General features: G+C 28.1%; 1 protein-coding gene across 7 annotated transcripts in view; it reads left to right on the top strand.

Annotated features, from left to right (window-relative positions):
* Nucleotides 1-15,930, top strand: part of LOC118066265 (protein Fe65 homolog) — a 115,373-nt gene that overhangs the window by 26,890 nt on the left and 72,553 nt on the right. For all 7 annotated transcript variants that reach the window (XM_035082182.1, XM_035082181.1, XM_035082179.1 and 4 more), the window contains exon 2: nucleotides 12,476-12,837. In XM_035082182.1, the coding sequence (XP_034938073.1) occupies nucleotides 12,534-12,837 (304 nt within the window). In that variant the 5' untranslated portion in view covers nucleotides 12,476-12,533. The remainder of the gene's footprint in view (nucleotides 1-12,475; nucleotides 12,838-15,930) is intronic.

Here is a 15,930-nt window from a genome sequence, read left to right as displayed (position 1 = left end):
AAAATTCCACTGGATATATTTGAGAACTACCACTCGTGTAAACTAGTACAAACGCTTCCACGATGCTCTCTTACTATACTGGACTTTTCTCGAGCGTGACGAAGTGGTCTATGCTTTCGTTTTCCTATGTCACTCATTTCCCTCTCCACCAAACATACTCCTCAAATCTAATCCAAATTTTTACCCCCTACTCTTGTACTTTTTATCTTACACTCATCTCTTTTCCATTTTTCTATCTTTGTGTGCACTTTTATCTTCCAACTCTCTGAATTGCTCTACTTTAACTCACTTCTCCTTTGGCACTACTTGAAAGTTTTGCGTTTTTGGCTCACGAATTCATGATGAGAAACTTGATGTACTTCATGTAACTGACGTGTGCAATGTTTGACAAGAGCATTACTTCAATTACTTTTGCTATCATTGATGTAGAACAAGTATCATTGTATCAAGTTTTTTTTTCCCTGAAGAAACTTTGGACTTTCAAGATGCACAAAATGCAGCAATGCATTATGAACAGTAAAAAACTAATATTTAAATTTATTTTTAATTATTTAACATTTCTATCTCCCTTAAAGAACAGTAGATGATTTTGAAAAAAATTGTATTAAATATTTTTTAGATTGAAAATTATTGACAAATATATGACAAAAATATTCAAAAATAATTATTCTATGAAATATCAAAAATCAATATTGATTTTGATCATAGAACATCATTATAAAGTGCATGGATATTTAGTTCAGTTATTGAAAAACGATTAAAAAATGACTGACTCAATTTTTTTTTAATCGAAAAATTTCATTAACATCTTTTGATTTTTTAGTTTCAAATATCTGCACCCTTGCAAACTAAAAAGTGAAAATTTTGTGAAGATTGAAATTGTAAATCAAATTTTTGATATGACATAGTGACAAGTCTATAAACGAGTGATTGTATCAGCAGAAAATATTTCTGTTACCTCTCATAAAAATTAAGCTTCATCAGCAAAAACTTGACATTATTATCATTGTGAGTATTATATAAATCCAATCTAAATAGTAAATGAAATAAATTGTCAATCGTGATACAAACCATTTTAAGATAAAAATAACCAGCTTTTTTATATGATCAATTTAAAAAATTATTCATTCAAAAAAAAACAATAAAAGTTAATAGGTATAATTTATAGTTTTAAAAAATCGTAAATAATTTAATGAATTAATCATTTGGTTCTAAACATTTTATCCTAATTGTTTGATATAAAAACATTTTTTATTGTTCATTAAGAAGGTCTGTGTTATGAAATTCTGATTCCATGTACTGATCGTTGTTGTATCCAAGCTGTGGTCATGAATGTTTGATGGTAGAGATTTCCATCGATCCATCTATATTCACGGTTATTTCCACTTCAATACCAATATAACTGCATACCATGTACATACTAGCTAAATTCAATGACTCATCGAGTTAGTTTGCTTAAAATAAACAAATAATTGATTAATTAAGTGCTTTCCTAAAATAATTAATATGTATAATCATATCATTTTAACATCAAGGCAAAGATATAAGTTTATTACAGATCCGTATAAAGCAGTGATTGATTCAATTACTGTAAGTTTATCATTGATTTTAATATTCATAAGCAATTATTAAGTAAGCATAGTTTTGCAAATTGTAGAATATTATGGTATATTTAAGCAGAGAAGCTAAGAAAGTAAGGGGATCATCCAATAAACTAGAAGCTAAAAATAAATTATTGACGACTATTAAAGCTGGTTGTGACTAATGGTTTTTACATTAAAAATGTCAATAGATAAAGAAGTCGAAAGATCAAGGTAATTCATTTTTTTAATGAGATAGTAGTCTAGTGTAAATTAATTTTTTTTGCGTTGAGTTTTCCTGTAATGGTTATTCAAAAATACTATGTATCATTTTTGGTTAGGGGTTTCTTCTTAGTGATTTGAAATTGTTTTATAAAAGAAGGCCGAGCTTTTACGAGAAAAACTGCTATTTTACTTTTATTCTAAATTTGGTTTATTTTCTCTCTTTTTTTTCCATCTTTGACTTGACTCAACTTTAATGTCTATTAAAAAATAATCGAAATCTTAAGAAGTAGATAATTTTCTCAAGAGATTAGAAGTTTGATACGTTGGTCTGTCAACGCTTATCACAAAGCCACCAATACAAATTCTCCTTTCAATGCCTACGAAGAAGAATCGACGAGTAAGTCTTATCGTAATTGCATCGTAATTGTCAACATAAAGTCAAGTCAATGGGCTTTCTACCCAACCCAGTCGTTTTCGACATTTCTTGCTCACAACGGCGCCAAGTTTACTCAGTTTGATGGTTATTTCTCTTGCGTGTGCTTTCGTGCTTTTGTAGCATCAGGTTGAAACCTAGTACTTGTTGGAGAACTGTTGGAGTTCTGAGAGCCGCTGGGTTGGCGCCAGGTTGGCTGGAGTCGGACGTTGCGATCAATCAACCTGCTGCTATTGCCCCTGCATTGCCCTCTACTTCTTGGCTTTCTCTCATTTTTAAAGACTCCGGAACTCATTGTAGGTACATGGATCTCTAACCATGCACGCTATTGTGAAACAGACTTTACGATTATTGTTCATTAATTTTTTCCGTTTTTTTTTATTTAGGATATAGTATGCGATAGATTTATTTCAAGCTATTCATTTTGTATGCTTCTGATATTTCCAGTTGCAACTTATTTTGTGTTTAAATGTTTCTCATTATTTTTTGACTCGTTATTACTTCATTAAAAATTTTATTCTAGAGGATTTATTTTATTGTTTCATTAATTGTTGGTTTTAAAAATATTCAATTACGAAATATTAAATTTTGCAACTAATTACTTTGAATCATAAATCTTAGATGGTTCTGTGGTTGAATGTAATAAGAATTAGTAGAGAAAAATTAAAAGAGAATTCAATTTCCAACTTTTTGGATTTTTTTAATTGTTCAAAAATAATGCTTTATTTTTATAGCAATTAGAGATATGATAACTTTTCAGAAAATTTATAAAACGTTCAGAATCTCCAATAAAAGTTTGAAATTTTTCACGTATTCAAAATATCTAGAACGTTTCTGAATCTTCAATATACAGAAAATGCTGTGATGTAATGTCGATCAGAATTTCATGCCAGAGAAGTTTTTCTCATTCCACTAATACTTCATATCAGATAAATTGTACGTTACATTCAATATTAAATTAGTAACTTCATTAATAAATAATTATAAAAATGCTAGGTAGATTATTTGTTTGAATACTTTATAATTCATTTTGGTTTAAAAAGTTTAAAATATTCACTAATAACATTTTTGTTGAGTAATTAATTAATTCCACTTTCGAAAATAAATTTATTAAAGTTTTTTAATTTCATGAAACTTTATCAAACTCTGTAACAATTTGAAATGATTAGCAGAGTGCATCGATTTTTCAATGAATTTATTTTTCTATTATTTCTCAATTAATAAATATGAACATTTTATCTCGTAGATATATAAATTCCAGCATAGTCATAATACCTATTTTACCATGAATATAGTCACAAACCGGCAGTGAAATCCTATTTACCATGTATCTATACTATGAATAGTAATATACATAATAGATTGCAAACGTAATAAATGTATTATAACTCTATTGATTACGGATAAAAAGATATTGGATGTTTACACATGGGTCTTTTTTGCCAAGCATCATTGCGGATCCTCGTGTAAATCCCTGTTTTCACGAAAATAAACCCCTTCTCTATTCTCTCCCCTATTCTATCGTTCAAACTGGAAATCTGATGGCGTCATATTCACCTAGTAATCCTCCATATGTGTGTCTGGATAAAAGACAATAGTATAGACTAGATGAGTCATGAATTAATATGAGAATTTCAGAACGTTTCTTTTCAAATTTTATTTTTAGAAAAAAATCACGTAGTAGAGTTTTATGAAAAATATTCTTCTCTGTTATTAGAAGAAATTCTATTTGTGTGAAGAATTTTTATCATTTATTACTACTTTGATGTGAAGAAATTTAATTAGAAAAATATTTTTATAGAATGAAACAAAGAAGGATTTATATCTAGGATTTTTATTAAAAAAATATTTCATAATCTTTTTTTAGATTTTTTTTTACCCTACTTAGAGTGAATATAATATATTTTTCTAAAAGATTCATCTGAACTTCTTTCTTGAATACTAATGGATTAAAAATCTGGAAACAAAAAATGTTACGACCTTAATGATTTTTTGACTAAAGTAAAGCACATGCCAAATATACTTATATCTTTATCAAAACGCTAGTTCACTCTTGTTAATAATCAATACAAAAATTCTTACCCAGAAAATCGTTTTTTCTGATTTAATAACTCCTGCGAAAATAGTTGAAGCTGAAACAAAGCAATAATTCATCAGTTCAACAATTCAATAAATTATCAACAAAAAATTAATTACAAACATTTTTTTACTCACTTCACCAGAAATTCTCTCGTTTAAACTATATTTTATCATGGCTTGATGAACTATATTACTGGTAGCAAACATCTGAAATAGAAAGAAAAAATTGATTGAAATTATTCAAGTCAAAAATAAATTAAAGTCAATGTAATTACATTTTAACTAAGAGTAGATTCATACAAACCTCTTTTTTAGTGAACGTGATTTCATTCGTAGTTATAATTAAAGGAATTAAATTTAAAAGATACAAGAAGAATCCGACTAAGTAGAGAGGCATCGATGGTCTCGTTAATATTGTAATCAAAACATACCAAGTATGTACCAATAAACTACTATAGAATGTGATCGTTATGAAGCTAGAGAAATGATAAAATCTCGAAATATCATGAACTATTTCGAACAATAATTGCCTCATGTGTCGAAGAGAAATGAAATACTCTAAGAGTTGATCATTCTCTTCACTGTTTGCAAAAATAGATCTAGTTGGTTTTTTTGTCTTATCTTCAATTACTTCTGGAGTTAACAATAGTGTGTTAATGAATTTGAATCTTTTTTTTATAAAAATCAATACGAATGAATACTGGGTCAAAAAATAACCAAGATTCATTGCAGGTGTAAAGTACAGTATTGATAGAATTACGTCATTATTGAAACTCACTCTCCTAAGAATATTCATAGTAACAATAATCAATGGTGCCAAAAATAGAAATATTTTTTTAAAAATATCATACTTTGTTTTTTTGACAGAAAAACATGAAAATTTTATTCCAAGTTCATTTTCGAAGTGTACCATTTTTTTGATGATTTCGATCATTGTTTTTTCTTTGAAACAGTAAACTAATAAAATCATAATTGTGATGGAGTTGCCAAGTATTGGCAGGATAAGTTTATGAACAACTGATTCTAAGGTTTTATAGGATTTTAATCGCTCAAACACATAGAAGCATGACGTTAGTATATGATGTAGACAGAGAAACAAGTTGTAAATTTTTCCTATTTTTGATGAAGAGCAAAAAGCTTGCCACTGTGGTGCTAAACTTTCATCAATGTTTGGCACGATTTTTATAGCAACGGGTGCAAATCCAAGAAACTTGTAAAAATAAATTGTAAAATAAATCACAACTCTTTGAAACAATGTAGAAAATTTGTTATTGATTTCCATTTTTCTTGAAGAACAATTTGTTCAGATTAAACAATCTTTGATGATTGACTGACTAACAACAACTGCAGTTGACTTTCCGAAAAGTTTGGTTCCACGTGGAGAATAATGAAGTATTTTTGGTATTCGAACATTATTTGATTACATATATTCAATAAAATTATATCTGTTATTTAGAATTTTTTATTATTTCCGTATATTTTAATTGGCTTGATCGTTTAATGCTTTAATATTTATTACAGCTTTCCAAAAAACAAGTGTTGATGGGCCATGTTTCAAAGCAATACTTTTACCCATGTGAATATTTTATTAATTTTATTGAATCGATCCAATGCATTCTGATGATATCAAATAAATTCTTTGTTAGAATGAAAATGTATTTCGGTTGATAAAAATGAAAAATTATCAATTGATGATTTATTCATATTTTTTATCATAGTTTCCTGAAGTTAAATTATTGAGTGTTAAAGGTTAATGCTTCAATTATTAATTATAGGAAATGTAATTTTTTTATCTGTATGAACACAAAATAGTATTATTGAGTTTTCATTTAGTAAAGTATGTTTGTTAAAAACTGATTATAAAATTTCTCGATATCAAGAATTTTTTATAAGAAGTAAAAACAAACATTTAGTAAAAATAGAGAGCAAACTGAAACAAGTTTTTTTAATCCATTTCTCAAGTAAAATCACGTGCCAGTACCTTTCATGTTTCTTTGTTTATCTTTTTAAATACAATTTAAGTCTGTATATAAACGACGAGTATACGGTGATAAGTAAAAGTGGACGTTAACCACAGACATAGTAGACTTTGACGGAACAAAACGTTGCAAAAGTCCAGTAAATTGGCTTCTTTCTTCTTAATTTACCCACGAATGTTGAAAGCTTCAGTCTGACAGCATCACAAACGGAATCCATCTACACTGCATACAAAAGAAAATAAAATGGAAAAGAGTAATTTCCTTTCAGGTAGTCTTCTTAATAGTCTTTTTTGTTTTTCTTCCTCTTTCCATGCTTACAAATAATAAAATTGATTGAATGATCAACTTTAAAATTATGATACTACTGTCTACGATAAATCTTGCTTACACATCTGAGGAAATAATTAATTTCATTTTACTCTGCTAAGTGAAAAAAAATTTTTTTTTTAATAAAAGACAAAAACTTTAGTCGTTAATTTTTTTCTATCATTCGATCGTTAAATTTTCTTCCTATTGTTAAGTCTTTTCAGAAACTGTATGTCAATTTTCCTTTTTTATCTTCAGATTGTTTGAAGTGTAACAGCTTTGAAAAATTGTTGAAGTAAAGAGCTTTGATAAAACTGCAAATTACAATAATAAACTTTTCTCTTGACTTCGAATAATTAAAATTTGTAACTACTCTTTGTACAAGTTCATAATAGTTACAAATTGCATTTTTAAAAATTTTGTATTACTTGATATAATTTTTTGCTTTTACATGCCTTCAATAAGCAGCAGTAACAGAATATTCTAACGAATGAAAATTGAAAAGAAATAAAATGAGAATTAATTAAAAGTTTATTCAGGATTGGAATGATATTTACAACCCACTAGAAATATTTGATGTGGTTGCAAACATTATCTATTTGAAGTTGCATTAGATCTACGATTCTCGTGATATTTTTCACTACCCTGCGGTTTAATTTCCATTAAACGTAATATCTTGTGTTAGCATGGCTCTTGAATTTTTACCAGGTCACATCGAGGACATGTGTTTCCGCTTTTTCCATCATCTCTTCCATTTCATCACATTTTTTTTTTGTTTTTCACTGACGAATCCATAGCTTCTGTGGTTGAAATTGAGTGCGTTGGTAACGACTCCACTTGAATGTTTGCCTAGACAGGATTCTCAATGAGAAGAAGAAAACGAGAAAGAAGAAAAGTGTGTATGGAGGAAAAGGTAAAGATTCAACCTCAGAAGAGAATTTATATGTAGTCGAACCTTCCCCGAGCAAACTTATAACTTGACTCGTTTCACAAGCTTTCAAAGCTATATATATATTCTTTTAGGAGAGGGAGAAAATAACGAATAGAGATAAAGAATAAGTGAACTTAATGGTCTATATTTTGTAAGAAGAGAACTTTGAAGTATAACGAATTAAGGATATCTATATATACATGAATATATAGGGAATTCAAGTAATTTATTTTTTATAAGATTGGATATTTGAATATTTTCACCTTTATTAGCGAAACTTTTTTTTCATTTATGAACAAATTCTCTAGCTATTTTCGTGGTTGCAACTTTTTGAATAATTCAAAAGTTTTTTTAAGAACAAGTACATAGAACCATCAAGAAGAATTTTTAAAATTTCCAACCCTCAAAGTGCTTTAGTAAATTATTCAGAAAGTTACAAACAATGTAAATTTCTAAAATATTATAAAAGTTGAAAAAAGAAGGAAATTCCGGTATGAAATTCGATCAGTCCAATTTGTAATTATGAATTTTAATCCTTATGTAAAATACAGTAATTATTAATTTTAATATGAAACTGTATATTTTTTAATAACATAAATATCAATTATTTACATAGGGTTGTTTTTTAAATTCATTTATAGCAAAAAAAAAACAATTTTTCTCAAATTTGTTAAAATTAAATTTTTGCAACATGATTGAAAACTTTTTTTATAAATAATGCTCTTTGCCCTTAAAAATGAAAACTAAAGTCTAATGTCCCTATTACACTTTCTCTTCAACATGTACATAAATTCGTGTACAAAGTTTAATCCAAGCTTATAAAGTCACAGCCATGTGATCACGCAGTTTCCGTAGTGAATACGACTCGAGAAATAAAATAAAAATCAAGTTATAAAAGGGAAGAATACAAATGGAGAGGGCGTGAGATATTTGCTCGCGTGTGCAGTTGCCTCACGACTGTCGTAGACACCTGGGGGAAAGAGAGTTTTGGACTTTCGTTCTACTTTGTTGAGCTGATAAAGATAAAATGGGGACGAAACCGAGGGAAGAGGGTGAAGAAAGGATTACGCACCCGTTGGCGCCCGTCTGTCTGCCGGCCCTGACTGGCCTCCTTCGACCCCTCGAACCGTCCTGATATCAAGCCAGTACCGGTATCGCAGCACTAGCGACTGCCCGATTTATGTCGCACCTCGTGTTATGATATTTCGAAAGAGATGTGCAAAAATGAGTGAATAACATCCAACAGGATTTCCAACACGTGCTACTAGAATTTATTAACCTTTTGTTCTAAAGTAGAAAATATTAGATGTGTTAAATTTTTTGGAAATCATCATACACTTTCATTTATTTCATTCAAAAAATTAATTAAATAATTTATTACTGTTGGCAAATACCTGTGAATGTCTTTGCAATCTGTTTTATTTAATCATCTGCAGGTATGTAGGAAAATTAAAAATTAATTGATTTTAGCTTCAACTTTTTCCATAAAAAAATTCTTTTATAGCTATCAATCGACTTGAATGTGATTGACATTCAAATGATAACGGAATATTGTTGAATATATTCATAAAAAGATTTAAAAGGCTAAAGGATATAAAATTTGGATTTTATTTAAATTAGTGAGAAAGAATTAATAGGAAGTTATTTATTTGTTAACTATAGTTATTAAAAACAATGAATAAATTGTGTTTAAAAATTATGTCCATCAAAACTATTGATAGATAAAAAAATATTCTTATGAAGCTTACAATTTTTTTTTCATATTTAAATCATCGAAAAGTCATATATTGCTTAGGTGAATACAAAGGGATTTGAAATTCATCAATATGTCAACATTTTTTTCATGAAGATATTCCAGCAACAGAAGCAATATTTTTTAGTTAATGATCGATTAAAAAATGAGTGATATTCTAATGACAAGAGAGTATGGTTGAATGCAGCTGCAACAGGATACGAACCGGAAAATTATCCGAGCTCCGTCTCGCTCGAGGTCTTCCAATTTCAGTAGAGTTGATCTGCCATAGAAGGGACACACGTGTATTTCTCACCAACCAGAGTAGCACGCGGCTCTTGCGTCTCTGTTTATTTGACATGTTTAGATTTCTTCTCTCAATAAAATGAACGTGATTGACAAACAATAAAATTCTTGCAAATATTTTAACGCTTAATAACATCTATCGAGCATATTAATAGAAAAGAGGAGATTTTTTTCTATCTAAATGGCTATAGCTACTCATAAATTAATTAATAATTATTTGATGTATTTTCAACAATTAAAAAAATGTATCTTATACGTTTTCATTTTAAAAAGTTAATTTTTGTTTATTATTTAAAACTTATTATTGTTTTAAATATATTAATTAAGTTTGATTAATTAATCAAAATTAATTACATTTCAGATAATTATAGATGAAACTAATATTTTTTGTAGCTCTAAAATTACTTTATTAAATATAATCATAAAAAATAGTAAGCATTCGATGAAAGTAATAAATAATACATTTCATAATAATAATGAATATTACTTATTTTTATTAATAATAATAATTGTTAATTACAATTAGGAGTAAATGAATATTTTTGAGTTTATTACCTAAATAAGAAATTACTTTTTGTTTCAATATTCATAGGTACAAGTTAAATTTATCGATTACCTGTTATTGATGACATTATATCTTTTGTCTTCTATAATAGAGTATACAAAAATCAATTAGCTCTTTAATTACAGTTATTTTTAGCTCTATTAAAAGCTCATTTTGATTTTATTTCAATAAAATAAGTTTAAATAATTTAGTGAAAATTATTAATATTTCATTATTCCATTAATTAACTCTGGTATAGCGAAAATTAAAATCAGACAGTTACACTGTAAATCCAAGTGCATTCTTGTTACACATCTAAATGTGTTAAATATGACGTCACCCATTTGATTAACATTGTAGTCACTTTTTACACATTTAAAAACGCAATAAAAGTGATTACAATGTTAATCAAATGGGTGACGTCATATTTAACACATTTAGATGTGTAACAAGAATGCACTTGGATTTACAGTGTAGATTGTCAGTGGATCAATAATCATAAATGAAGTAAAGTGTTTTACTGATTCATTAGCAAAACTGTTCATCTTATTATTAATTATTCGATATCATTTTAGTTTTAACTTTCAAACTCAATCTTATTTATTTTAAAACTAATTCAAATATTAATTATATTGTAGTCAAAATAATTTTGATACCTGAATTTTCTTAAGGAGAAAAAGCAAATATAATTGTTAAATATTATTTTGAATTATTAAATATTACATAAACATTAAACATTATATTCATTTTATATTGTTAAATATTATTTTGATGTTCATGTTAGAGATAAAATTGTTTATTAGTATGAGAAATTGACGCCATCATATTTATCATCAATTTGGTATGCAACTAAAATGCGTAGGTTTAACTATACGTGACCTTATATGCTGAGAAGTTGAGTAGTCTTATTTCTATGCAAAAAATGATGTCAAGCAATTTGAATTCTGTTAGGAATATAGATTATACAGCAGTAATGCTTGTAATATCCTCTTATTTCTTAGGAGAAAAGTTTTCAGAAGATTATTGAAACCTTGGGAATGTTTTTGCAGTGTTGCTGCACCAATAACCAACACCCAATGGACCATATATTTAATGCCTTGCCATTTTATAAAACAAAAAATATGATTAATATTTTCAATGACTACGATAAATGCCATCAGTTTATTTTATGCTTATGAAAAATGATTTTTGTATTATTTCAATATTTGTTGATTTTTAATCTTACAATTTTTTACATTTTTATTAAAAAAGTAGTATGTTTATTTTATCAGTAAAAAAATGTGATCAGTTTTTTAACGAGTTCTTTTTTCACGTAAATTATGAAAAAATTCTTTTAAAAAAATTACAGTTCGTGTTAAAGTTGTGAAAAGCTCTTTCAATTTTAATCAAACTTTAAATGAATTTTCTTTCAATAATGCTTGAGTTTCGAAAAAAAATTTTTAAAAACCAATTTTTTTTTAGAACCTTGAATGATGATAAAAATGCGACACTTTTCTCACATTTTTTAATGTTTAATTTTATGAACGAATTGGTTTTTTTCATTTACTTTTACAGTGCTCAAACAACATGTCGAGTCCTTCATTAATTCGTTAATGAATTTTTAATTATCCAATAATGACTTTTAATTATGTATAAACCATTTTAGAGAGGAAAAAAATTTATTAAAATCTCTGAAATGACTTTCCTTTATAATAATTCATTTCGACTTGCCGACAAAAAACGTAAAATTGTGGTTGAAAAATAAAACAAAAGCTCACAGATGTTAAAAATTAATTAAAAATAAATTAGGTCATACGCTATATATCCATAAATAAAAAAACCTATATTTAAAAAAAAATTATCCTTGAACCAAAAGTCTGTAACCAATTTTTATAACAAACTTTCAAAAGAAGAAAATTTCCTTTACGTTGATTAGTTTTCTTACAGTACAGCTTAATTAATACCTAATGGAGCAAATTTATAAAGCGCGCAAGTGCATAGTAAAGAGGTAACCGAGTGGCATAAGAAATGTAGTGTTGAAGTAGTTACGGCCCTGTTGTGTCTGACATCATCAGAAAACCCGCACCCACGCCAGTTGTGCTGTGTCGATGGCGTCATGCAAGTCTAACCGGCTATTGGCCAGCTTCAATAGAAATTCCTTTCATTCCACTGTGTTGTTTGTATCATAAATTGTTGTTTAACGTCGTAACCCAATGCTATTGTTGTCTTACACTACCGAAATGTCAAGTGAATTCAATTGAACATTTTTTCTCAATTTAAATTAAGTTTATCTTTCAAAAATAAAAAATTCAAACAAATGTATATTGTTTAGTTGATCGAGGTGTTAAATAACCTGTTCAATTGTTCGGAATGAATTGTAGGTGACCGACTCAGTGGTGTTTCGGTAACGAAGGATAGTTGGAAGTCTCTTCTCTACCTATGTTGTGCGGAGAACTCTTGAACGGTGGCTTCGTGAGTGCAGGAGCGGTTCCTGCGGTACCCTACGGTCTTCTTGGGCTTTGGATACCAGGCTGCGTGCGAGCAACGAGTCCACGACTTCTTACATCACCTTATTTAACGCTAGTGGCCGAATTATTGGCCACCGGCTCTTTGGACCAACAACAGCTTCAGTGTCAGAACCTCGCAGACATGGATCTTGTGAGACTTAATCAACACTTAAATACCAACAACCAGTCTGCTGATCTTGACCTTGACCTCGACAATGACGAGAGTGTTTTTCTTGGTGAGTAATTAAACTTCTTTTTCTTTTTATTGATCTGCTATTTTGTTATTTTAGGAACTCGTTTTTGTTTTTTAATTTGATGTTTTTTATTGATTACTTTCAACTTTTTACTTTTGGGTGGATTATGTTTCGTATTCGAAGTTCATCTATTAACTAAATCAATAGTCAGTCATTCGATTGTCAAAATGAATTTGATAAAAAAAAAAGGTATTTATTTATTAAATAAGAACTACTTTAGAAACTTCATTTTATTATGATTATGAAAAAAATTAAAAAACGTTTCGAAATGTAGAAGTTAATATCCAGCTATAAACATTATAATTTTAACAAAAAATAAAAATTTTTAAAAAACCGATTATTTGCTGTACGCAAATTCTGTTCTTCAGAAACATATTTTGTTGAAAGTTGGTGTACATTTTAGAAACAGTACTATTGAAGTTGAGTTTTTGGAATGAGGTTAGGGGTTTTGACTGTTTTTCAAGTCTTATTTTAGTAAAATAGGTGTGAAGGATGTGTAAGAAAAATATGAAAAAGTTTGTATAGTAATCAAAAGCACAAGCTGTCGTCAGAATTCGGTTATAAACCGTCACCTTGGATAAAATGTCCCATGTATGTAGTGGAGATGTAAAAAAGTTTTCTGGTTTTATGTCACTCATCACATTCTGTGATAATAATGGGAAGTAAGGTTTTGGAAATAGTATTCTGGTAAAATACAATATAAATGGCAGATGTGTAATTGTGCTTATCGGTGAATGACATGATTGAATGAGATGATTCTGATGAATTTCGTTACATATAATATTTTTATAATTATCATTATTTCATTTTAATACATACAATCAACATATTCTTCTGGTGAATACGTTTTAATTAAAATATCGTAGTATCAATTACAAAGATAAATATACTCGTTAAATATATAACATTTCAACATAGTAATTAATTATTCAGTAACTTATTAAAATTTTTCTTTCATGTTCAAATATTTAATTTCACAAATGATTAAAAATAACTTCCCATAAATATTGAACATAATTAATTCCAATTTAATCATTTCATTCCACAATTTAATAAATTTTTAATTGTTAAACATTTGTTCTATTTAAATAATACAACACAGATTACTTGAAACAATTGAATTACATTTATTATGGATATTATATTTGTAGAAGATAAATTAATTACATGGGCGACAAAGACAAAATAAATTATAAAACAATACTATCTATAACGTAAATTACAAAATAATTAGTACTTAATAATTAGCATTGTTGTAAAAATAATTTTTTCGTCATCCAAATATTTTTAGATTCTTGAAGGAAGGGATAGACATAGAGAATATTTGTGAAATGTGCTAAAAAACGGACAAAAAACGTTATTGGCGTAAATCATCATTTTTTGATGTCAGATTTTATTTATTCTTGAATCGAAGTTGGCCCAAAGTGGCCGTCATCAAGTCTTTACATTACTTGGCCTGAAATTTATTCGGTAAGTGAGAGAGAGTCCTGTATATATAACGAAAAAGGAGGCGGCAGACCATTGAAAGTTGAAAACTATTCGCGAGATAGAACGAGCGACGAATTCTCAGCGGCGTACTTGGCACGGCTGGTGAAGTGGCTGCAAGTCGAACGTGCAAGCACTTCGAGCCGAGTGGAAAGTTCGTAAAATTAAATCGACCTCGTGTTCTCTCTTTTTCTTTTATTCAGTTGCTCACCTAGGCTTTGCCATCACGTTTATTCGCGCAAAGCAAGTCCTCTAGTGCTATTGACTATATTGATCCGCCCTAAACGTAGAAGTTGACTAAATTATATCTATTTTACATCTATGATATTGTCATGAAATATTCATAGCCCATATTAGCAACCATTTTTTTATCATTTATCAATAGGAATAAAATAGTATTGAGGAAATATTTTTATTTATCAAGCATCGGAGGATCACTGTCAGTAGAAAAAATAGATAAACGAAAAAAAATTCATCCTGAAGAGGAAAATTATTTACTCATCTTTGAATCTATCACAGATTTTGCAAACAAACGTTTTAGTCTGTCATGAAATACTAAAATCCTATATTGCCGTATGTATCGTAGTTATTAATTCCCAGGCAATATTACTTACTCTATTATATTGTGTTATTTGCTCTCAAGTTGATAGGTGAAGTTACATATGGGTTGATGGCTTTGAATCGTGAAGCATAGCAAAGGTGGTTTGTAAACTAAGCATCATATCATCAAAGCGATGTGAATCAACAAACTTTATTAAAGTTATATTTAAAAATGAAAAAGTTATAACAATTATATTTAAGTTTAATTTTTTTTTAAATACGCTATTTTTTATGCAAGTTAATTACATTCACCGTTTAAAGAAAAATTATTTTAATATTTTAATTTCAACCGGAGCTGAACACAAAAGTGAAATAATAAAAGTAGTGAGAAAAAGAATAAAAATGCATAAAAGGATTCGATACAAATAGTCCAGAATATGGGTAAAAAGCATAAAATATGAAATGCAGAAAGAAATGAATTTGACTTTGTTCTGAATTAACAAAATTCATTTGCAAGTATTTTATCGTTATCTATTTAAATACAAAAGGAGTATTGCTGACTACAAATTAAAATGCAATTTTTAAAATTAAGTGGATTAAAATTGACTGATTATCAAAAGCTTAATTGATGAAAAAGTTTAAGGATAAAATGTATTAATTAAATTCCTGCTTTTGATTTATTTACATCTTCAATTGTCGTTTGATTGTCGTATATCTATATGTTGATAACAAACAGTGAGAGATGCGGGTTTAGTCTTTGTGTGGTTTATCCTCACGAATAAGACATTGTGCACGTACGTTTATTCAGCAAACACTATACTGCTAATCGTAAGATCTTCAGCTTCACTATGAAAATGTATATTAACTGCAGATAAGTTTATTTTATTAATGCTTACATGCAACAGGAAAAAAATAGATATTATTATTTTTTTTTTATAATGAAAATAATTACAGTGGCGTTATTTTAATTATTATATCTATTTAAAAATATGATCATTAAAAAATGAAATATCAACAATGATTTATTTAAAAGATAAATAAATGATTTAG

This window comes from Chelonus insularis, unplaced genomic scaffold, assembly GCF_013357705.1.
Source record: "Chelonus insularis isolate UGA/USDA-ARS -01 unplaced genomic scaffold, ASM1335770v1 contig_339_pilon, whole genome shotgun sequence".
Taxonomy (NCBI): Eukaryota; Metazoa; Arthropoda; class Insecta; order Hymenoptera; family Braconidae; genus Chelonus; species Chelonus insularis.
The sequence above is the reverse complement of the archived record's forward strand: the minus strand, read 5'-3'. Positions and strand labels throughout refer to the sequence as shown.